At 47.0% G+C, this 22,961-nt stretch overlaps 1 protein-coding gene across 2 annotated transcripts in view; it reads right to left on the minus strand.

Annotated features, from left to right (window-relative positions):
• Nucleotides 1-22,961, minus strand: part of LOC112228255 (folliculin-interacting protein 1) — a 67,016-nt gene that overhangs the window by 31,830 nt on the left and 12,225 nt on the right. The window contains exons 1-2 of one of the 2 annotated variants that reach the window (XM_024393422.2): nucleotides 8,930-9,214; nucleotides 4,387-4,516 (exon numbers count right to left, since the gene is read on the minus strand). In XM_024393422.2, coding sequence (XP_024249190.2) covers nucleotides 4,387-4,516; nucleotides 8,930-8,940 — 141 coding nt within the window. In that variant the 5' untranslated portion in view covers nucleotides 8,941-9,214. Of the gene's footprint in view, nucleotides 1-4,386; nucleotides 4,517-8,929; nucleotides 9,215-22,961 lie in introns of those variants that run through there. The other variant, XM_024393424.2, reaches the window with a different exon arrangement.

Raw genomic sequence — 22,961 nt, forward strand, 5'->3', positions numbered from 1 at the left:
CTATACACGCCGGAAGGATGAATTTTGACTATACCAGCCAGAACAAGTATGGCAACTTGGTATGAACTTTGAACTCTTATTCACTCCAGAAGTGATACCTCCTAGACGTTGAGTTGTCAGTGGCCGATGTAAACTTGGGCTCGGAAAGGACCTGTCTAATAAACAACACGATACTACCAAGTATCCAGTTTACCACCAGAGACACTCTTCAAAGGACAAGGAAGATCTCTGTTGGGCAACACGGCCAGCATCTACGACCAACCTACCGAAGCACAGCTCAGAGTAAATATTTATTGCATCCTCCTTTTTCAAATGGGCGGTAATTTAGAATGCATAAGATACTGTATTTACGATAGGATAGCTTCTCCCTTTGTTCCTCAGTCTTCCCGCTCTGTCACTCAAACCCAACCCCCTTTCCTTTGTGTAACCAGCCATCATGTCGGCTCCATCCACCAGGGACGTTTTCTGTATGACATAATATCCATTCTGTGTGATGATTTAGGTATTTAGTAAATAAATAATTAAACCAAAGTTTGTATTGCTGATTCAACTTGTTAGCCAGGGTTCGTGAAGATAATTCTAACCAACCAACTAACCAATAACCAATAATTCTATGATGTTCAGATGAGACTGAAATAAGGTGACGATTAATATTGACTGCTATTGATGTAAAAGATTACTAGGTCTTTACGAGTTTATTCTGAAGGTAACAGCTCTATAAAACACGTTTTCGTGGTGCCCCGACTTTCTAGTTAATTATCTACCTGATTAGTTTAATCAGGTAATATTAATTACAGAGAAATTATTTTTTATAGAATAGCATGTCATATCACTTAATCCGGCATAGGCAAAGACACGACACTTGGCTGTGTGCTTAGGGTTGTTGTCCTGTTGGAAGGTGAACCTTTGTCCCAGTCTGAGGTCCTGAGCGCTCTGGAGCAGGTTTTCATCAAGGATCTCTGTATTTTGCTCCGTCATCTTTCCCTCGATCCTGACGAGTCTCCCAGTCCCTGCCGCTGAAAAATATCCCCACAGCATGATTCTGCCACCACTATGCTTCACCATAAGGATGGTGCCAGGTTTCATCAGACCAGATAATATTGTTTCTCATAGAGTCTTTAGGTGCCTTTTGGCAAATTCCAAAAGGGCTGCCATGCCTTTTTACCGAAGATTGGCTTCCGTCTGGCCACTCTACCATAAAAAGGCCTGATTGGTGGAGTGCTGCAGAGATTGTTGTCCTTCTGGAAGGTTCTCCTATCTCCACAGAGGAACTCTAGAATTCTGTCAGAGTGACCATCGGGTTCTTGGTCACCTCCCTGACCAAGTTCCTTCTCCCCTGATTGCGGAGTTTGGCCGGGTGGCCAGCTCTAGGAAGAGTCTTGGTGGTTCCAAGCTTCTTCTATTTAAGAATGATGGAGGCCACTGTGTTCTTGGGACCTTCAATGCTGAAGATTTTTAAGTACCCTTCCCAAGATCTGTGCTACGACACAATCCTGTCTCGGAGCTCTACGGACAATTCCTTTGACCTCATGGCTTGGTTTTTACTCTGACATGCACTGTCAACTGTGGGAGCTTATATAGACAGGTGTGTGCCTTTCCAAATCATGTCCAATCAATTACATTTACTACAGGTGGACTCAAATCAAGTTGTAGAAACATCTCAAGGATGATCAATGGAAACAGGTTGCACCTGAGCTCAATTTCGAGTCGCATAACAAAGAATCGGAATACTTATGTAAATAAGGTATTTTTCTTTGGATCTGAATACATTTGCAAACATTTCTAACAACCTGTTTTCACTTTGTCATTATGGGGTATTGTGTGTAGATTGCTGAGGAAAAAGTTGTATTTAATCCATTTTAGAATGAGGCTGTAACGTTACAAAATGTGGGAAAAGTCAAGGGGTCTGAATACACTGTATGTAGCGATCAGCTAAATTAAATTCAGGGTGAGTCGCCAGGTAATCAGTGTTTAGTCAAGTTTACCACTTAAAGAATAGCATATAGTCTTTGTCCTAGGATTGAGCTGTTTATTGATTTTTCAACACTGAAGTTGCATATCTTTTGCACAGAGGGCACACAGTACTCTTACATACATACACTAGGAATGCAAGAGTGTAACAGTACAATCTTTCCGCAAAAAAAATGAGTGTACTGCAACTAAAACGTTGTTCTGTTCATGCTTTATGTTATAGGCCTACATCGCTGTGTTTTGAGTGCACTAGCTTGGAAGAAACTAGACATGTTAGTGACGGGGAAAAACATCAGGCCTCTATCTTGTATTTCTAAGCAAACACAACCAACACACAGTATTTACACAGGCTTTCTCTACCTCTTGAAATGATTGATGTCAGAGCATACAATGTTCTATCCGTTAGTCACAAATCCAAACAAATGAAAAATACACTCCAATCTGCTTTCCCCCATGTGACGTGCCAGAGAATAGCACCCTATTTTGCACTGGAATGCTTTTGTGGACTGTGTGCCTTTCTTTGCTACGGTAATGGGTCGCATCAAACAAATGTCTGGCCTGCCCCGATAGAGAACACAAAGGCTGGAACATGTGAATGGCTGTCATAGGACTTCCTCAGGAACTGGTGAGCTGGAATTGCAACCCCCACCTCCCTCTAAGCAGCTCTCCCTACCTCCCTCTAAGCAGCTCTCCCTACCTCCCTCTAAGCAGCTCTCCCTACCTCCCTCTAAGCAGCTCTCCCTACCTCCCTCTAAGCAGCTCTCCCTACCTCCCTCTAAGCAGCTCTCCCTACCTCCCTCTAAGCAGCTCTCCCTACCTCCCTCTAAGCAGCTCTCCCTACCTCCCTCTAAGCAGCTCTCCCTACCTCCCTCTAAGCAGCTCTCCCTACCTCCCTCTAAGCAGCTCTCCCTACCTCCCTCTAAGCAGCTCTCCCTACCTCCCTCTAAGCAGCTCTCCCTACCTCCTCTAAGCAGCTCTCCCTACCTCCCTCTAAGCAGCTCTCCCTACCTCCCTCTAAGCAGCTCTCCCTACCTCCCTCTAAGCAGCTCTCCCTACCTCCCTCTAAGCAGCTCTCCCTACCTCCCTCTAAGCAGCTCTCCCTACCTCCCTCTAAGCAGCTCTCCCTACCTCCCTCTAAGCAGCTCTCCCTACCTCCCTCTAAGCAGCTCTCCCTACCTCCCTCTAAGCAGCTCTCCCTACCTCCCTCTAACCAGCTCTCCCTACCTCCCTCTAACCAGCTCTCCCTACCTCCCTCTAAGCAGCTCTCCCTACCTCCCTCTAACCAGCTCTCCCTACCTCCCTCTAACCAGCTCTCCCTACCTCCCTCTAACCAGCTCTCCCTACCTCCCTCTAACCAGCTCTCCCTACCTCCCTCACTCTAGCTCTCCCTCTCTAGCTCACTCCCTCTCTAGCTCACTCCCTCTCTAGCTCACTCCCTCTCTAGCTCACTCCCTCTCTAGCTCACTCCCTCTCTAGCTCACTCCCTCTCTAGCTCACTCCCTCTCTAGCTCACTCCCTCTCTAGCTCACTCCCTCTCTAGCTCACTCCCTCTCTAGCTCACTCCCTCTCTAGCTCACTCCCTCTCTAGCTCACTCCCTCTCTAGCTCACTCCCTCTCTAGCTCACTCCCTCTCTAGCTCACTCCCTCTCTAGGCTTGCTCTCCCCTCTAGCTCACTTCCTCTCTCTCTAGACTTGCTCTCCCCTCTCTAGCTCACTCCCCCCTCTCTCTCTAGGCTTGCTCTCCCCTCTCTAGCTCACTCCCGCTCTCTCTAGTCTTGCTCTCCCCTCTCTAGCTCACTCCCGCTCTCTCTAGACTTGCTCTCCCCCTCTCTATGGAGAAACAATATCATCAGGCAATAAAGTATAATGTGCTAGGGATCAGACTTCACCTTTAACCATGCAGCAGAATGCATTGGTTGGCAATGACAAACATAGTACACACTTGTTGAATAGACAGGCATGGCTCATTTTGGCCCTTATCCAACAAACAAATTGCATGTACAACAATAAACATGTAAAAAAAGGATTTAGAACAGGTTAAAGTAAATATGCACATTCTATTTGGACACATATGGGTGATACAGGTCAAGCAGATGGGCGTTGTCAACATCACAGTAGATTGCAGCAAGTAACCCGTGACAGCACAATGACAAAAAGGCTGAAGTGAGAGAGAGAGTCAGTCAGCAGTCAGTCACAGAGACTGCGGTCATGTGAGTCTGGGAGAATGCTTTACACGTCAGTGGCGGGTCTCGGATGATGCTACTCGTATTGAGATCAGAGCTCCAGCTCAACCCGGTTAAGCCCTGTTTAATAAAGCCACAGGAGGAGCTTTAGACAGAGTTTCCTATTTCGCCCACATTGTGGTGTACTGCCCCATTAAACACCTCTTGTCAGTCAGATACACACGTCACTCACCGAGGCAGGGGCTTCCTCTGCGCTCCTCTTTTTGGAACTGGAGTCAAAGAGGACATTTCTCCCCCGTCGCTCACAGTCTTGGTACAGTATCAATCTGATCTGGCTAGGGTCCAGCTGTGGGGATGACCAGCTGGAGAGAGAAAGTGAGGGAGGATAGAGGACAAGCATGAAGCATATGATCACGCTGGCACTACTAACAATGAATGTAGACCTTCTACTAAAACTAGCAAACGGAGTCTGAAAACATCAGCAGCATGTACAGACAGACATTCCCCAGTCAGACCTGTCCTCACACAGTCAGAGTAGCAAAGGCCATCAAACTAAACTCTGTCTGGTTACATAAAGTATAAATAATCATAAAAAGTAAAGAGAGGTGACACTGATGGACTGACAGTTGGCTAAAAAGCTCTCTTAATCCGTCAGCCCTTTGGGTCGGTGGGCCTGGCAGGGCCAACAGTCGTACCATTGCTGCCATTCCGTCCCTCATACCATCGCCTGCCTGATGGGAAGCAGAGACAGCTATGGCCACCCACCAGCCTCTACCACAGTGGGGAATAGAGACGGCTATGGCCACCCACCTGTCTCCACCACAGTGGGGAATAGAGACGGCTATGGCCACCCACCAGCCTCCACCACAGTGGGGAATAGAGACGGCTATGGCCACCCACCAGCCTCCACCACAGTGGGGAAACAGAGACGGCTATGGCCACCCACCAGCCTCCACCACAGGGGGAAACAGAGACGGCTATGGCCACCCACCAGCCTCCACCACAGGGGGAAACAGAGACGGCTATGGCCACCCACCAGCCTCCACCACAGGGGGAAACAGAGACGGCTATGGCCACCCACCAGCCTCCACCACAGGGGGAAACAGAGACGGCTATGGCCACCCACCAGCCTCCACCACAGGGGGAAACAGAGACGGCTATGGCCACCCACCAGCCTCCACCACAGGGGGAAACAGAGACGGCTATGGCCACCCACCAGCCTCCACCACAGGGGGAAACAGAGACGGCTATGGCCACCCACCAGCCTCCACCACAGGGGGAAACAGAGACGGCTATGGCCACCCACCAGCCTCCACCACAGGGGGAAACAGAGACGGCTATGGCCACCCACCAGCCTCCACCACAGGGGGAAACAGAGACGGCTATGGCCACCCACCAGCCTCCACCACAGGGGGAAACAGAGACGGCTATGGCCACCCACCAGCCTCCACCACAGGGGGAAACAGAGACGGCTATGGCCACCCACCAGCCTCCACCACAGGGGGAACAGAGACGGCTATGGCCACCCACCAGCCTCCACCACAGGGGGAACAGAGACGGCTATGGCCACCCACCAGCCTCCACCACAGTGGGGAATAGAGACGGCTATGGCCACCCACCAGCCTCCACCACAGGGGGAAACAGAGACGGCTATGGCCACCCACCAGCCTCCACCACAGGGGGAATAGAGACGGCTATGGCCACACCACCAGCCTCCACCACACCACCAGCCTCCACCACACCACCACCACACCACCAGCCTCAACCACACCACCAGCCTCAACCACACCACCAGCCTCAACCACACCACCAGCCTCAACCACACCACCAGCCTCCTGTTTGGCTTGGAAGGCCATAAAAGACAGACCAGACAGACCAGCATTTATCTAAATCTGAGGGATGGGAAGCAGCGTATATCTATTTCTAGCTGTTTATTGGAGAGTCTGTGAGAAGGGGACCTCTTAAAGGCTACTGTTCACATTTATGGGGGGATGATGGGGTGAAGGGTAGCCTATTGAGAGGGAGTGAGAACAGCTAAGTCACAGCCTACATGTATTTATGTCTCTATGTCACTGTGGTCTGTCAGGGCCAGGGATGTGTACTGGCCAGGGATGTGTACTGGCCAGGGATGTGTACTGGCCAGGGATGTGTACTGGCCAGGGCTACCAGCGTGTGTTGTGTGACCTGCTGTTTACCAAACACTGGTGACAGTAGAGTATTACCAATATTCCTAAAGGCTTAGCCATTCACTTTGGGGGGGGTCAGTCTGTCCTAACTGGTGTTTTTCTCCTGTCTTATCTGGTGTCCTGTGGGATCTTAAGTATGCCCCCTCTAATTATCCCATCTCTCTCTCTCGCTCTCCCCTCCCAGGGGACCTGAGCCCTAAGACCCGGCCTCAGGACTACCTGGCCTGGCATCTCCTGGCTGTCCCAGTCCTCAGTCCACCTGCTCGTACTGCTGATGAAGTTCCTGTTTACCGGGCCTGCTACCTTATCCCGGACCTGCTGTCTCGACCCTCTCTCGCTCTACTGCACCTGCTGTCTCGACCTCTAAATGCTTGGCTATGAAAAGCCAACTGACATTTACTCCTGAGGTGCTGACCTGTTGCACCCTTCATAACCACTGTGACTATTATTTGACACTGCTGGTCATCTATGAGCGTTTGAACATCTTGAAGAATGATCTAGCCTTAAATGGTCATGTACTGTTATAATCTCCAACAGGCACCCCTCAGAGCCTGGTGCCACTCTAGGTTTCTTCCTAGGTTCCTGCCTTTCTTGGGAGTTTTTCCTAGCCACCATGCACCTACGTCGCTTGCTCTTTGGGGTTTTAGGCTGGGTTTCTGCATAAGCACTTTGTGACATCTGCTGATGTAAAACGTTTTTTTTCTAAATACATTTGATTGATTGAGAAAGGAACTTTTAATCAAATTCTCCATTGCTGATTGCTAATTTCAAAATGTTTGATAATTGGTATCACATTAGCCTAACACATAATGGCTGTATATAATGTGGTTTGAATTATGTGTCAGGGTCCTCACAATTATCTGGGTTCAAAGTCCCCTCTACATGCCCATCATCAAACCTTCACTCAATGATAGCACTGATCGAAGAGGTAAACGAAAAACAAGATTCAAGAAATTAAGGCTAGAAAGCAAATGATGGTACATCATAGTCATCATCCTTGGACTCAGTAAAGGACGTCAGAGTTCCAGCCTCCCGTGAGGCCTACCCTGGGATGAATCAGCATTTTAAAGGCACGCCAAGAATATTCCCATCCCAATTGTAGAGAGCAGAGCAGAATACCTTGTTAAACACTCTGCCTTCATCCCAAATGGCACCCTATTCCCTGCTCTAGGGTTCCGATTTGGGACGCACCCTGAGACAGCCCAGGTTTTCCACAGCTCCATCTGTTCAGAAACCTATTCCCCCCAGACAACTAAGTCATCAATGATGTCCGCTCTGAGGCATGCCTGAGGTATTCACTGACGGGTGAAGAACAAAATTGTCACCAACACACATTAGGCTATTCATATCCAACTAGTCTCACTATGGCCTAGAGTTTTAGGCAGTGTGACGTAAATACTGTACAGCCTACATTATGGGATCCAATGACAGTCCCGCCAGCCTAAAGCCCCTGTCAATGTTTCAGGAGCACATTATTACTGCTCAGCATGCTGCTTTGATAACCATCTTCTCATATAACCTAGGAAGTAATACGATTCAGCTTAACAAACAGAACAGACCACAAAAACAAAACATACAAAATGAGCTTTGCAAATCATTTCTGCAGCTAGGATACTCAATTGAGTCAAATCAGCCCTCTATCTTATCAGAACAGTAGTCAGTAGACGAGAAAGTGGAGCAGTTTAGGAACTTTGTATCATTTAACTAAGGACAGAGAGAGAGAGAGAGAGAAACAAGGAAACAGACCCTGTGACAGTCAGACATCAGCAGAGCCATTCATAAAAGCATCAGCGCATGACTACAAGACTGTTACATACAGCAGTACTGACCTCAATTAGGACTGAGCCTATAAAAAGAGCCTACACAAAAGGCCTACTGTATAAACAACATATTCACTTCCTTGTAGTAGCCATCTCTCAAAGCATACAAGTGTTCCTCTATCTCTCCCTAGTTTGTGATTGTTTGAAATGTACTACTATTTAGCCTTTGTAATAACAACAACAATTTCCTTATACACCAAGTCTATCAATCAGAGCTACAAATAAGAAATGTGTGAGGAGCCGGAGCCTTGCAGTGCCAAAGTAAACTCCCTAAAAATGCCAGAAGACAGACAGCCTTTGACTAAAAGGCGGTAAACACTGGTTCCAAATAGAGAAGCAACTCTAAGCCGTCAAAGAACCAAATCTCCACCACATTAAATTGCATAACACAGCCGCAGATTTACACCAGTGTTCCCCTTATATTAATGTAGCAGAGGCCACTGGAAAAAAAATACACACACACACACACTTCTTCCAAGACATGGTTTAAAATGGATAGTCATTGGCTCAATAACAGCAAGCCATTGGCCTCCTCTAGTAGTAATGTCCCCCCCTCAATTGTGTAAATCTATAGCAACGCAGCTGAAGAACTAGTAAATCAAAGCACAACACACACTCTGCAGTGCTCTGTGAAGTTGAAAATAAAATCCAGTTAGGAATTCTAACCACATTCAAATCCACCACAGTCAAAGCCTAAAACAGTATCACAAAAACCCAACAACAATTATGCACACAAGAAGCATCAAGCTGGGTAAATATTACTGGGTACCTGGGCATCATTGTGCGTCTGCCAGTCTGTCCCCTACACTCCCCCAGAGCGTGGCTAAGAATAGCACTGAACTAAATGCACACATGAGACAGTCAGGTGATCTTTGCGCTGTGACAGCCCACTGGGCAGGCGTCTTGTCCCCCTCTGAAGCTGAAGAAAGAGACCGACAGAGGCATCCACTGGACTTCACAGGGAATAATCTGTCCTCCTCATTGTGACCTCAAACAGCCCTCCCTCCCACCGGACTGGCACAAGCTACTCAGGCCATTGGCACACACTGTGTGACTGTGTACTTATGTCGTTCAAAACTGGGAACTTGGAAATATCAGACTTCCGAGCGTTCAAGATGACTGGGAACCGGGGGGGGGGGGACAAGCTCCGAAACTCAGGCATCTTTCTGGAGCTCTGACTTTCCAACCTGAAGATCATTGACGTTATGATTTGACATAGATAATCAACCTATGAAACATAATGATGCTTTCGAGACAAAAACTAACACTCGTGTCACTTTTTCTATGTCTGATGTGGGGGTCGTTTTTGAATCCACAGCGGGTACTTTTCCAGTGCAGTATTCTGGTGAACAGAGCCAGCTAGGCTATATTATATTATAACACTCTGGGATGAAAATTAAACCCTGCTTTGGGACATGGTTGGCTAGAATAGCCTAATCACACTTTCTTGTGGGTGAAAGAGTACACCTGCTTACCCCTCGTCATTGTCCACTCCAACACAGTAACTGGATCTGTGGGCAACAACACAGTCTACTAGTTTTGCACGGTACACTGAAACGTTGGTACTTTTTCATTATAAAAAATGAATACAACTGTTCAGCACTAGAATTTGTTACGTTCAGTACTTCTGTCAATTATTTCTCACGTGATTGAGAGGATCAAGTTTGAAGAGACTGCTTCTATGCAAATGTTGATCAGTACAATAAAATGATATGTTCTCCTAACTGTTGCAAATAAAATAAGTCCTAAATGGAAGGGATTGTTTGTAATCTGTTACCCCCCATAAAATTACTTTCTTTTACAACAGGAATGACTAGATACTACTAAACCATTTCTTTCAACGGCCCTACCTTAGCTGGCTCACAGACACCTGACCGACAACCTGTTGTGTCTCCTTGGTTTCAGCCAGGTGAGCACTCACTTCTGCATTCCACACTCACATGATCTAATGAGTCACATGATCCATGAGTGTGTGTGGATGACATCACATCTCCAGGCCAACCATGTTCAACCACTGATTGTTCAACAGATAGGAATCCAGAGGAAATCATAAACCCAAGGTCTGTGTGTCTATGACTGAGTGGATCATGCTCCTTCGTGAGTGTGTGTGTTGTGTAATGTGTTTACACCAGTGGAGGCTGCAGAGGAGAGGACGGCTCATAATAATGGATGGAACGCCGCAAATGGAACAGAAAACATGGAAGCCATGTGTTTGATGTAGTTGATACCATTCCACTTATTCCACTCCAGCCATCACCATGATCCCACCCTCCCCAATTAAGGTGCCACCAACCTCCAGTGCTTTTTGAATCTTATCAGACTTGCCAAACTAACATTCTCTCTGGGGAAAATAAAGTTATATGTTACAGTGCTGAGCGAGAACTGAAAACTGTTATTGAGTTTTTTTCTTTCAACTAATTGTAGGATCAATTATTTGAATTCCATTTCATTCAGTTTCTCTGAACTCAATGCGCCATTTTTTTCTAGAGATAAATCAGATCAAGCCCGAACTGTGCGATGTAGTTAGGAGTTGTAGTTTCCAACAGGCCAATATTATACAAAGTTTAGTGCAGAAAACATGGTTATTAACTACAATGAACATAATCCACTGCGCACCTACTTGTCCGGTATGTGTGTTTCTTTAAACGCCTGCTACGTTATGTTAGTGTGGGGCAGACACGGACAGAGACATGTATGTGTGTTTCTTTAAACGCCTGCTACGTTATGTTAGTGTGGGGCAGACACGGACAGAGACAGAGACATGTATGTGTGTTTCTTTAAACGCCTGCTACGTTATGTTAGTGTGGGGCAGACACGGACAGAGACAGAGACATGTATGTGTGTTTCTTTAAACGCCTGCTACGTTATGCTAGTGTGGGGCAGACACGGACAGAGACAGAGACATGTATGTGTGTTTCTTTAAACGCCTGCTACGTTATGCTAGTGTGGGGCAGACACGGACAGAGACAGAGATATGCATGTGTGTTTCTTTAAACGCCTGCTACGTTATGTTAGTGTGGGGCAGACACGGACAGAGACAGAGACATGTATGTGTGTTTCTTTAAACGCCTGCTACGTTATGTTAGTGTGGGGCAGACACGGACAGAGACATGTATGTGTGTTTCTTTAAACGCCTGCTACGTTATGCTAGTGTGGGGCAGACACGGACAGAGACATGTATGTGTGTTTCTTTAAACGCCTGCTACGTTATGCTAGTGTGGGGCAGACACGGACAGAGACAGAGACATGTATGTGTGTTTCTTTAAACGCCTGCTACGTTATGTTAGTGTGGGGCAGACACGGACAGAGACATGTATGTGTGTTTCTTTAAACGCCTGCTACGTTATGTTAGTGTGGGGCAGACACGGACAGAGACATGTATGTGTGTTTCTTTAAACGCCTGCTACGTTATGCTAGTGTGGGGCAGACACGGACAGAGACAGAGACATGTATGTGTGTTTCTTTAAACGCCTGCTACGTTATGTTAGTGTGGGGCAGACACGGACAGAGACATGTATGTGTGTTTCTTTAAACGCCTGCTACGTTATGCTAGTGTGGGGCAGACACGGACAGAGACAGAGACATGTATGTGTGTTTCTTTAAACGCCTGCTACGTTATGCTAGTGTGGGGCAGACACGGACAGAGACAGAGACATGTATGTGTGTTTCTTTAAACGCCTGCTACGTTATGTTAGTGTGGGGCAGACACGGACAGAGACATGTATGTGTGTTTCTTTAAACGCCTGCTACGTTATGCTAGTGTGGGGCAGACACGGACAGAGACAGAGACATGTATGTGTGTTTCTTTAAACGCCTGCTACGTTATGTTAGTGTGGGGCAGACACGGACAGAGACATGTATGTGTGTTTCTTTAAACGCCTGCTACGTTATGCTAGTGTGGGGCAGACACGGACAGAGACAGAGACATGTATGTGTGTTTCTTTAAACGCCTGCTACGTTATGCTAGTGTGGGGCAGACACGGACAGAGACATGTATGTGTGTTTCTTTAAACGCCTGCTACGTTATGCTAGTGTGGGGCAGACACGGACAGAGACATGTATGTGTGTTTCTTTAAACGCCTGCTACGTTATGTTAGTGTGGGGCAGACACGGACAGAGACATGTATGTGTGTTTCTTTAAACGCCTGCTACGTTATGCTAGTGTGGGGCAGACACGGACAGAGACATGTATGTGTGTTTCTTTAAACGCCTGCTACGTTATGCTAGTGTGGGGCAGACACGGACAGAGACATGTATGTGTGTTTCTTTAAACGCCTGCTACGTTATGCTAGTGTGGGGCAGACACGGACAGAGACATGTATGTGTGTTTCTTTAAACGCCTGCTACGTTATGTTAGTGTGGGGCAGACACGGACAGAGACATGTATGTGTGTTTCTTTAAACGCCTGCTACGTTATGTTAGTGTGGGGCAGACACGGACAGAGACAGAGACATGTATGTGTGTTTCTTTAAACGCCTGCTACGTTATGTTAGTGTGGGGCAGACACGGACAGAGACAGAGACATGTATGCGTGTTTCTTTAAACGCCTGCTACGTTATGCTAGTGTGGGGCAGACACGGACAGAGACATGTATGTGTGTTTCTTTAAACGCCTGCTACGTTATGCTAGTGTGGGGCAGACACGGACAGAGACAGAGACATGTATGCGTGTTTCTTTAAACGCCTGCTACGTTATGCTAGTGTGGGGCAGACACGGACAGAGACAGAGACATGTATGCGTGTTTCTTTAAACGCCTGCTACGTTATGCTAGTGTGGGGCAGACACGGACAGAGACATGTATGTGTGTTTCTTTAAACGCCTGCTACGTTATGCTAGTGTGGGGCAGACACGGACAGAGACATGTATGTGTGTTTCTTTAAACGCCTGCTACGTTATGTTAGTGTGGGGCAGACACGGACAGAGACATGTATGTGTGTTTCTTTAAACGCCTGCTACGTTATGTTAGTGTGGGGCAGACACGGACAGAGACATGTATGTGTGTTTCTTTAAACGCCTGCTACGTTATGCTAGTGTGGGGCAGACACGGACAGAGACATGTATGTGTGTTTCTTTAAACGCCTGCTACGTTATGTTAGTGTGGGGCAGACACGGACAGAGACATGTATGTGTGTTTCTTTAAACGCCTGCTACGTTATGTTAGTGTGGGGCAGACACGGACAGAGACAGAGACATGTATGTGTGTTTCTTTAAACGCCTGCTACGTTATGCTAGTGTGGGGCAGACACGGACAGAGACATGTATGTGTGTTTCTTTAAACGCCTGCTACGTTATGTTAGTGTGGGGCAGACACAGACAGAGACAGAGACATGTATGTGTGTTTCTTTAAACGCCTGCTACGTTATGTTAGTGTGGGGCAGACACGGACAGAGACAGAGACATGTATGTGTGTTTCTTTAAACGCCTGCTACGTTATGTTAGTGTGGGGCAGACACGGACAGAGACAGAGACATGCATGTGTGTTTCTTTAAACGCCTGCTACGTTATGCTAGTGTGGGGCAGACACGGACAGAGACAGAGATATGCATGTGTGTTTCTTTAAACGCCTGCTACGTTATGCTAGTGTGGGGCAGACACGGACAGAGACAGAGATATGCATGTGTGTTTCTTTAAACGCCTGCTACGTTATGTTAGTGTGGGGCAGACACGGACAGAGACATGTATGTGTGTTTCTTTAAACGCCTGCTACGTTATGTTAGTGTGGGGCAGACACGGACAGAGACATGTATGTGTGTTTCTTTAAACGCCTGCTACGTTATGTTAGTGTGGGGCAGACACGGACAGAGACAGAGACATGCATGTGTGTTTCTTTAAACGCCTGCTACGTTATGCTAGTGTGGGGCAGACACGGACAGAGACAGAGATATGCATGTGTGTTTCTTTAAACGCCTGCTACGTTATGCTAGTGTGGGGCAGACACGGACAGAGACAGAGACATGTATGTGTGTTTCTTTAAACGCCTGCTACGTTATGTTAGTGTGGGGCAGACACGGACAGAGACAGAGATATGCATGTGTGTTTCTTTAAACGCCTGCTACGTTATGCTAGTGTGGGGCAGACACGGACAGAGACAGAGACATGTATGTGTGTTTCTTTAAACGCCTGCTACGTTATGTTAGTGTGGGGCAGACACGGACAGAGACAGAGACATGTATGTGTGTTTCTTTAAACGCCTGCTACGTTATGTTAGTGTGGGGCAGACACGGACAGAGACAGAGACATGTATGTGTGTTTCTTTAAACGCCTGCTACGTTATGCTAGTGTGGGGCAGACACGGACAGAGACAGAGACATGTATGTGTGTTTCTTTAAACGCCTGCTACGTTATGTTAGTGTGGGGCAGACACGGACAGAGACAGAGACATGTATGTGTGTTTCTTTAAACGCCTGCTACGTTATGTTAGTGTGGGGCAGACACGGACAGAGACAGAGATATGCATGTGTGTTTCTTTAAACGCCTGCTACGTTATGCTAGTGTGGGGCAGACACGGACAGAGACAGAGACATGTATGTGTGTTTCTTTAAACGCCTGCTACGTTATGTTAGTGTGGGGCAGACACAGACAGAGACAGAGACATGTATGTGTGTTTCTTTAAACGCCTGCTACGTTATGTTAGTGTGGGGCAGACACGGACAGAGACATGTATGTGTGTTTCTTTAAACGCCTGCTACGTTATGTTAGTGTGGGGCAGACACAGACAGAGACAGAGACATGTATGTGTGTTTCTTTAAACGCCTGCTACGTTATGTTAGTGTGGGGCAGACACGGACAGAGACAGAGACATGTATGTGTGTTTCTTTAAACGCCTGCTACGTTATGCTAGTGTGGGGCAGACACGGACAGAGACAGAGACATGTATGCGTGTTTCTTTAAACGCCTGCTACGTTATGTTAGTGTGGGGCAGACACGGACAGAGACATGTATGTGTGTTTCTTTAAACGCCTGCTACGTTATGCTAGTGTGGGGCAGACACGGACAGAGACAGAGACATGTATGTGTGTTTCTTTAAACGCCTGCTACGTTATGTTAGTGTGGGGCAGACACAGACAGAGACAGAGACATGTATGTGTGTTTCTTTAAACGCCTGCTACGTTATGCTAGTGTGGGGCAGACACGGACAGAGACAGAGACATGTATGTGTGTTTCTTTAAACGCCTGCTACGTTATGTTAGTGTGGGGCAGACACGGACAGAGACAGAGACATGTATGTGTGTTTCTTTAAACGCCTGCTACGTTATGCTAGTGTGGGGCAGACACGGACAGAGACAGAGACATGTATGTGTGTTTCTTTAAACGCCTGCTACGTTATGTTAGTGTGGGGCAGACACGGACAGAGACAGAGACATGTATGCGTGTTTCTTTAAACGCCTGCTACGTTATGTTAGTGTGGGGCAGACACGGACAGAGACAGAGACATGTATGTGTGTTTCTTTAAACGCCTGCTACGTTATGCTAGTGTGGGGCAGACACGGACAGAGACATGTATGTGTGTTTCTTTAAACGCCTGCTACGTTATGCTAGTGTGGGGCAGACACGGACAGAGACAGAGACATGTATGTGTGTTTCTTTAAACGCCTGCTACGTTATGCTAGTGTGGGGCAGACACGGACAGAGACAGAGACATGTATGTGTGTTTCTTTAAACGCCTGCTACGTTATGTTAGTGTGGGGCAGACACGGACAGAGACAGAGACATGTATGTGTGTTTCTTTAAACGCCTGCTACGTTATGCTAGTGTGGGGCAGACACGGACAGAGACATGTATGTGTGTTTCTTTAAACGCCTGCTACGTTATGTTAGTGTGGGGCAGACACGGACAGAGACAGAGATATGTATGTGTGTTTCTTTAAACGCCTGCTACGTTATGTTAGTGTGGGGCAGACACGGACAGAGACAGAGACATGTATGCGTGTTTCTTTAAACGCCTGCTACGTTATGCTAGTGTGGGGCAGACACGGACAGAGACAGAGACATGTATGTGTGTTTCTTTAAACGCCTGCTACGTTATGCTAGTGTGGGGCAGACACGGACAGAGACAGAGACATGTATGTGTGTTTCTTTAAACGCCTGCTACGTTATGCTAGTGTGGGGCAGACACGGACAGAGACATGTATGTGTGTTTCTTTAAACGCCTGCTACGTTATGCTAGTGTGGGGCAGACACGGACAGAGACAGAGATATGTATGTGTGTTTCTTTAAACGCCTGCTACGTTATGCTAGTGTGGGGCAGACACGGACAGAGATATGCATGTGTGTTTCTTTAAACGCCTGCTACGTTATGCTAGTGTGGGGCAGACACGGACAGAGACAGAGACATGTATGTGTGTTTCTTTAAACGCCTGCTACGTTATGTTAGTGTGGGGCAGACACGGACAGAGACATGTATGTGTGTTTCTTTAAACGCCTGCTACGTTATGCTAGTGTGGGGCAGACACGGACAGAGACATGTATGTGTGTTTCTTTAAACGCCTGCTACGTTATGCTAGTGTGGGGCAGACACGGACAGAGACAGAGACATGTATGTGTGTTTCTTTAAACGCCTGCTACGTTATGCTAGTGTGGGGCAGACACGGACAGAGACAGAGACATGTATGTGTGTTTCTTTAAACGCCTGCTACGTTATGTTAGTGTGGGGCAGACACAGACAGAGACAGAGACATGTATGTGTGTTTCTTTAAACGCCTGCTACGTTATGTTAGTGTGGGGCAGACACGGACAGAGACAGAGACATGTATGTGTGTTTCTTTAAACGCCTGCTACGTTATGTTAGTGTGGGGCAGACACGGACAGAGACAGAGACATGTATGTGTGTTTCTTTAAACGCCTGCTACGTTATGCTAGTGTGGGGCAGACACGGACAGAGACAGAGACATGTATGTGTGTTTCTTTAAACGCCTGCTACGTTATGCTAGTGTGGGGCAGACACGGACAGAGACAGAGACATGTATGTGTGTTTCTTTAAACGCCTGCTACGTTATGCTAGTGTGGGGCAGACACGGACAGAGACAGAGACATGTATGTGTGTTTCTTTAAACGCCTGCTACGTTATGTTAGTGTGGGGCAGACACGGACAGAGACAGAGACATGTATGTGTGTTTCTTTAAACGCCTGCTACGTTATGCTAGTGTGGGGCAGACACGGACAGAGACAGAGACATGTATGTGTGTTTCTTAAACGCCTGCTACGTTATGTTAGTGTGGGGCAGACACGGACAGAGACAGAGACATGTATGTGTGTTTCTTTAAACGCCTGCTACGTTATGCTAGTGTGGGGCAGACACAGACAGAGACAGAGACATGTATGTGTGTTTCTTTAAACGCCTGCTACGTTATGTTAGTGTGGGGCAGACACGGACAGAGATATGCATGTGTGTTTCTTTAAACGCCTGCTACGTTATGCTAGTGTGGGGCAGACACGGACAGAGACAGAGACATGTATGTGTGTTTCTTTAAACGCCTGCTACGTTATGTTAGTGTGGGGCAGACACGGACAGAGACAGAGACATGCATGTGTGTTTCTTTAAACGCCTGCTACGTTATGTTAGTGTGGGGCAGACACGGACAGAGATATGCATGTGTGTTTCTTTAAACGCCTGCTACGTTATGCTAGTGTGGGGCAGACACGGACAGAGACAGAGATATGCATGTGTGTTTCTTTAAACGCCTGCTACGTTATGCTAGTGTGGGGCAGACACGGACAGAGACAGAGACATGTATGTGTGTTTCTTTAAACGCCTGCTACGTTATGTTAGTGTGGGGCAGACACAGACAGAGACAGAGACATGTATGTGTGTTTCTTTAAACGCCTGCTACGTTATGCTAGTGTGGGGCAGACACGGACAGAGACAGAGACATGTATGTGTGTTTCTTTAAACGCCTGCTACGTTATGTTAGTGTGGGGCAGACACAGACAGAGACAGAGACATGTATGTGTGTTTCTTTAAACGCCTGCTACGTTATGTTAGTGTGGGGCAGACACGGACAGAGACAGAGACATGTATGTGTGTTTCTTTAAACGCCTGCTACGTTATGTTAGTGTGGGGCAGACACGGACAGAGACAGAGACATGTATGTGTGTTTCTTTAAACGCCTGCTACGTTATGTTAGTGTGGGGCAGACACAGACAGAGACAGAGACATGTATGTGTGTTTCTTTAAACGCCTGCTACGTTATGTTAGTGTGGGGCAGACACGGACAGAGACATGTATGTGTGTTTCTTTAAACGCCTGCTACGTTATGTTAGTGTGGGGCAGACACGGACAGAGACAGAGACATGTATGTGTGTTTCTTTAAACGCCTGCTACGTTATGTTAGTGTGGGGCAGACACGGACAGAGACATGTATGTGTGTTTCTTTAAACGCCTGCTACGTTATGTTAGTGTGGGGCAGACACGGACAGAGACAGAGACATGTATGTGTGTTTCTTTAAACGCCTGCTACGTTATGTTAGTGTGGGGCAGACACAGACAGAGACAGAGACATGTATGTGTGTTTCTTTAAACGCCTGCTACGTTATGTTAGTGTGGGGCAGACACGGACAGAGACATGTATGTGTGTTTCTTTAAACGCCTGCTACGTTATGTTAGTGTGGGGCAGACACAGACAGAGACAGAGACATGTATGTGTGTTTCTTTAAACGCCTGCTACGTTATGTTAGTGTGGGGCAGACACGGACAGAGACAGAGATATGTATGTGTGTTTCTTTAAACGCCTGCTACGTTATGTTAGTGTGGGGCAGACACGGACAGAGACAGAGACATGTATGTGTGTTTCTTTAAACGCCTGCTACGTTATGTTAGTGTGGGGCAGACACGGACAGAGACAGAGACATGTATGTGTGTTTCTTTAAACGCCTGCTACGTTATGTTAGTGTGGGGCAGACACGGACAGAGACATGTATGTGTGTTTCTTTAAACGCCTGCTACGTTATGCTAGTGTGGGGCAGACACGGACAGAGACATGTATGTGTGTTTCTTTAAACGCCTGCTACGTTATGTTAGTGTGGGGCAGACACAGACAGAGACATGTATGTGTGTTTCTTTAAACGCCTGCTACGTTATGCTAGTGTGGGGCAGACACGGACAGAGACATGTATGTGTGTTTCTTTAAACGCCTGCTACGTTATGCTAGTGTGGGGCAGACACGGACAGAGACAGAGACATGTATGTGTGTTTCTTTAAACGCCTGCTACGTTATGTTAGTGTGGGGCAGACACGGACAGAGACAGAGACATGTATGTGTGTTTCTTTAAACGCCTGCTACGTTATGTTAGTGTGGGGCAGACACGGACAGAGACATGTATGTGTGTTTCTTTAAACGCCTGCTACGTTATGCTAGTGTGGGGCAGACACGACAGAGACAGAGACATGTATGTGTGTTTCTTTAAACGCCTGCTACGTTATGTTAGTGTGGGGCAGACACGGACAGAGACAGAGACATGTATGTGTGCCTTTATGCTTTAAACGCCTGTATGTGTGTTTCTTTAAACGCCTGCTATGTTAGTGTGGGGCAGACACGGACAGAGACAGAGACATGTATGTGTGTTTCTTTAAACGCCTGCTACGTTATGTTAGTGTGGGGCAGACACGGACAGAGACATGTATGTGTGTTTCTTTAAACGCCTGCTACGTTATGTTAGTGTGGGGCAGACACAGACAGAGACAGAGACATGTATGTGTGTTTCTTTAAACGCCTGCTACGTTATGTTAGTGTGGGGCAGACACGGACAGAGATATGCATGTGTGTTTCTTTAAACGCCTGCTACGTTATGCTAGTGTGGGGCAGACACGGACAGAGACAGAGACATGTATGTGTGTTTCTTTAAACGCCTGCTACGTTATGTTAGTGTGGGGCAGACACGGACAGAGACAGAGACATGTATGCGTGTTTCTTTAAACGCCTGCTACGTTATGTTAGTGTGGGGCAGACACGGACAGAGACATGTATGTGTGTTTCTTTAAACGCCTGCTACGTTATGTTAGTGTGGGGCAGACACGGACACGGACAGAGACATGTATGTGTGTTTCTTTAAACGCCTGCTACGTTATGTTAGTGTGGGGCAGACACGGACAGAGACAGAGACATGTATGTGTGTTTCTTTAAACGCCTGCTACGTTATGTTAGTGTGGGGCAGACACGGACAGAGATATGCATGTGTGTTTCTTTAAACGCCTGCTACGTTATGCTAGTGTGGGGCAGACACGGACAGAGACATGTATGTGTGTTTCTTTAAACGCCTGCTACGTTATGCTAGTGTGGGGCAGACACGGACAGAGACAGAGACATGTATGTGTGTTTCTTTAAACGCCTGCTACGTTATGTTAGTGTGGGGCAGACACGGACAGAGACAGAGACATGTATGTGTGTTTCTTTAAACGCCTGCTACGTTATGCTAGTGTGGGGCAGACACGGACAGAGACATGTATGTGTGTTTCTTTAAACGCCTGCTACGTTATGCTAGTGTGGGGCAGACACGGACAGAGACATGTATGTGTGTTTCTTTAAACGCCTGCTACGTTATGCTAGTGTGGGGCAGACACGGACAGAGACATGTATGTGTGTTTCTTTAAACGCCTGCTACGTTATGCTAGTGTGGGGCAGACACGGACAGAGACAGAGACATGTATGTGTGTTTCTTTAAACGCCTGCTACGTTATGCTAGTGTGGGGCAGACACGGACAGAGACATGTATGTGTGTTTCTTTAAACGCCTGCTACGTTATGTTAGTGTGGGGCAGACACGGACAGAGACAGAGACATGTATGTGTGTTTCTTTAAACGCCTGCTACGTTATGCTAGTGTGGGGCAGACACGGACAGAGACAGAGACATGTATGCGTGTTTCTTTAAACGCCTGCTACGTTATGCTAGTGTGGGGCAGACACGGACAGAGACAGAGACATGTATGTGTGTTTCTTTAAACGCCTGCTACGTTATGTTAGTGTGGGGCAGACACGGACAGAGACATGTATGTGTGTTTCTTTAAACGCCTGCTACGTTATGTTAGTGTGGGGCAGACACGGACAGAGACAGAGACATGTATGTGTGTTTCTTTAAACGCCTGCTACGTTATGCTAGTGTGGGGCAGACACGGACAGAGATATGCATGTGTGTTTCTTTAAACGCCTGCTACGTTATGCTAGTGTGGGGCAGACACGGACAGAGACAGAGATATGTATGTGTGTTTCTTTAAACGCCTGCTACGTTATGTTAGTGTGGGGCAGACACGGACAGAGACAGAGATATGTATGTGTGTTTCTTTAAACGCCTGCTACGTTATGCTAGTGTGGGGCAGACACGGACAGAGACAGAGACATGTATGCGTGTTTCTTTAAACGCCTGCTACGTTATGTTAGTGTGGGGCAGACACGGACAGAGACAGAGACATGTATGTGTGTTTCTTTAAACGCCTGCTACGTTATGCTAGTGTGGGGCAGACACGGACAGAGACAGAGACATGTATGTGTGTTTCTTTAAACGCCTGCTACGTTATGCTAGTGTGGGGCAGACACGGACAGAGACAGAGACATGTATGTGTGTTTCTTTAAACGCCTGCTACGTTATGCTAGTGTGGGGCAGACACGGACAGAGACAGAGACATGTATGTGTGTTTCTTTAAACGCCTGCTACGTTATGTTAGTGTGGGGCAGACACGGACAGAGACAGAGACATGTATGTGTGTTTCTTTAAACGCCTGCTACGTTATGCTAGTGTGGGGCAGACACAGACAGAGACAGAGACATGTATGTGTGTTTCTTTAAACGCCTGCTACGTTATGTTAGTGTGGGGCAGACACGGACAGAGACAGAGACATGTATGTGTGTTTCTTTAAACGCCTGCTACGTTATGTTAGTGTGGGGCAGACACGGACAGAGACAGAGACATGTATGTGTGTTTCTTTAAACGCCTGCTACGTTATGCTAGTGTGGGGCAGACACAGACAGAGACAGAGACATGTATGTGTGTTTCTTTAAACGCCTGCTACGTTATGTTAGTGTGGGGCAGACACGGACAGAGATATGCATGTGTGTTTCTTTAAACGCCTGCTACGTTATGCTAGTGTGGGGCAGACACGGACAGAGACAGAGACATGTATGTGTGTTTCTTTAAACGCCTGCTACGTTATGTTAGTGTGGGGCAGACACGGACAGAGACAGAGACATGTATGTGTGTTTCTTTAAACGCCTGCTACGTTATGTTAGTGTGGGGCAGACACGGACAGAGATATGCATGTGTGTTTCTTTAAACGCCTGCTACGTTATGCTAGTGTGGGGCAGACACGGACAGAGACAGAGATATGCATGTGTGTTTCTTTAAACGCCTGCTACGTTATGCTAGTGTGGGGCAGACACGGACAGAGACAGAGACATGTATGTGTGTTTCTTTAAACGCCTGCTACGTTATGTTAGTGTGGGGCAGACACAGACAGAGACAGAGACATGTATGTGTGTTTCTTTAAACGCCTGCTACGTTATGTTAGTGTGGGGCAGACACGGACAGAGACAGAGACATGTATGTGTGTTTCTTTAAACGCCTGCTACGTTATGTTAGTGTGGGGCAGACACAGACAGAGACAGAGACATGTATGTGTGTTTCTTTAAACGCCTGCTACGTTATGTTAGTGTGGGGCAGACACAGACAGAGACAGAGATATGTATGTGTGTTTCTTTAAACGCCTGCTACGTTATGTTAGTGTGGGGCAGACACAGACAGAGACAGAGACATGTATGTGTGTTTCTTTAAACGCCTGCTACGTTATGTTAGTGTGGGGCAGACACGGACAGAGAC

The sequence above is a fragment of the Oncorhynchus tshawytscha genome, linkage group LG30 (assembly GCF_018296145.1).
Source record: "Oncorhynchus tshawytscha isolate Ot180627B linkage group LG30, Otsh_v2.0, whole genome shotgun sequence".
NCBI classification, from domain to species: Eukaryota; Metazoa; Chordata; class Actinopteri; order Salmoniformes; family Salmonidae; genus Oncorhynchus; species Oncorhynchus tshawytscha.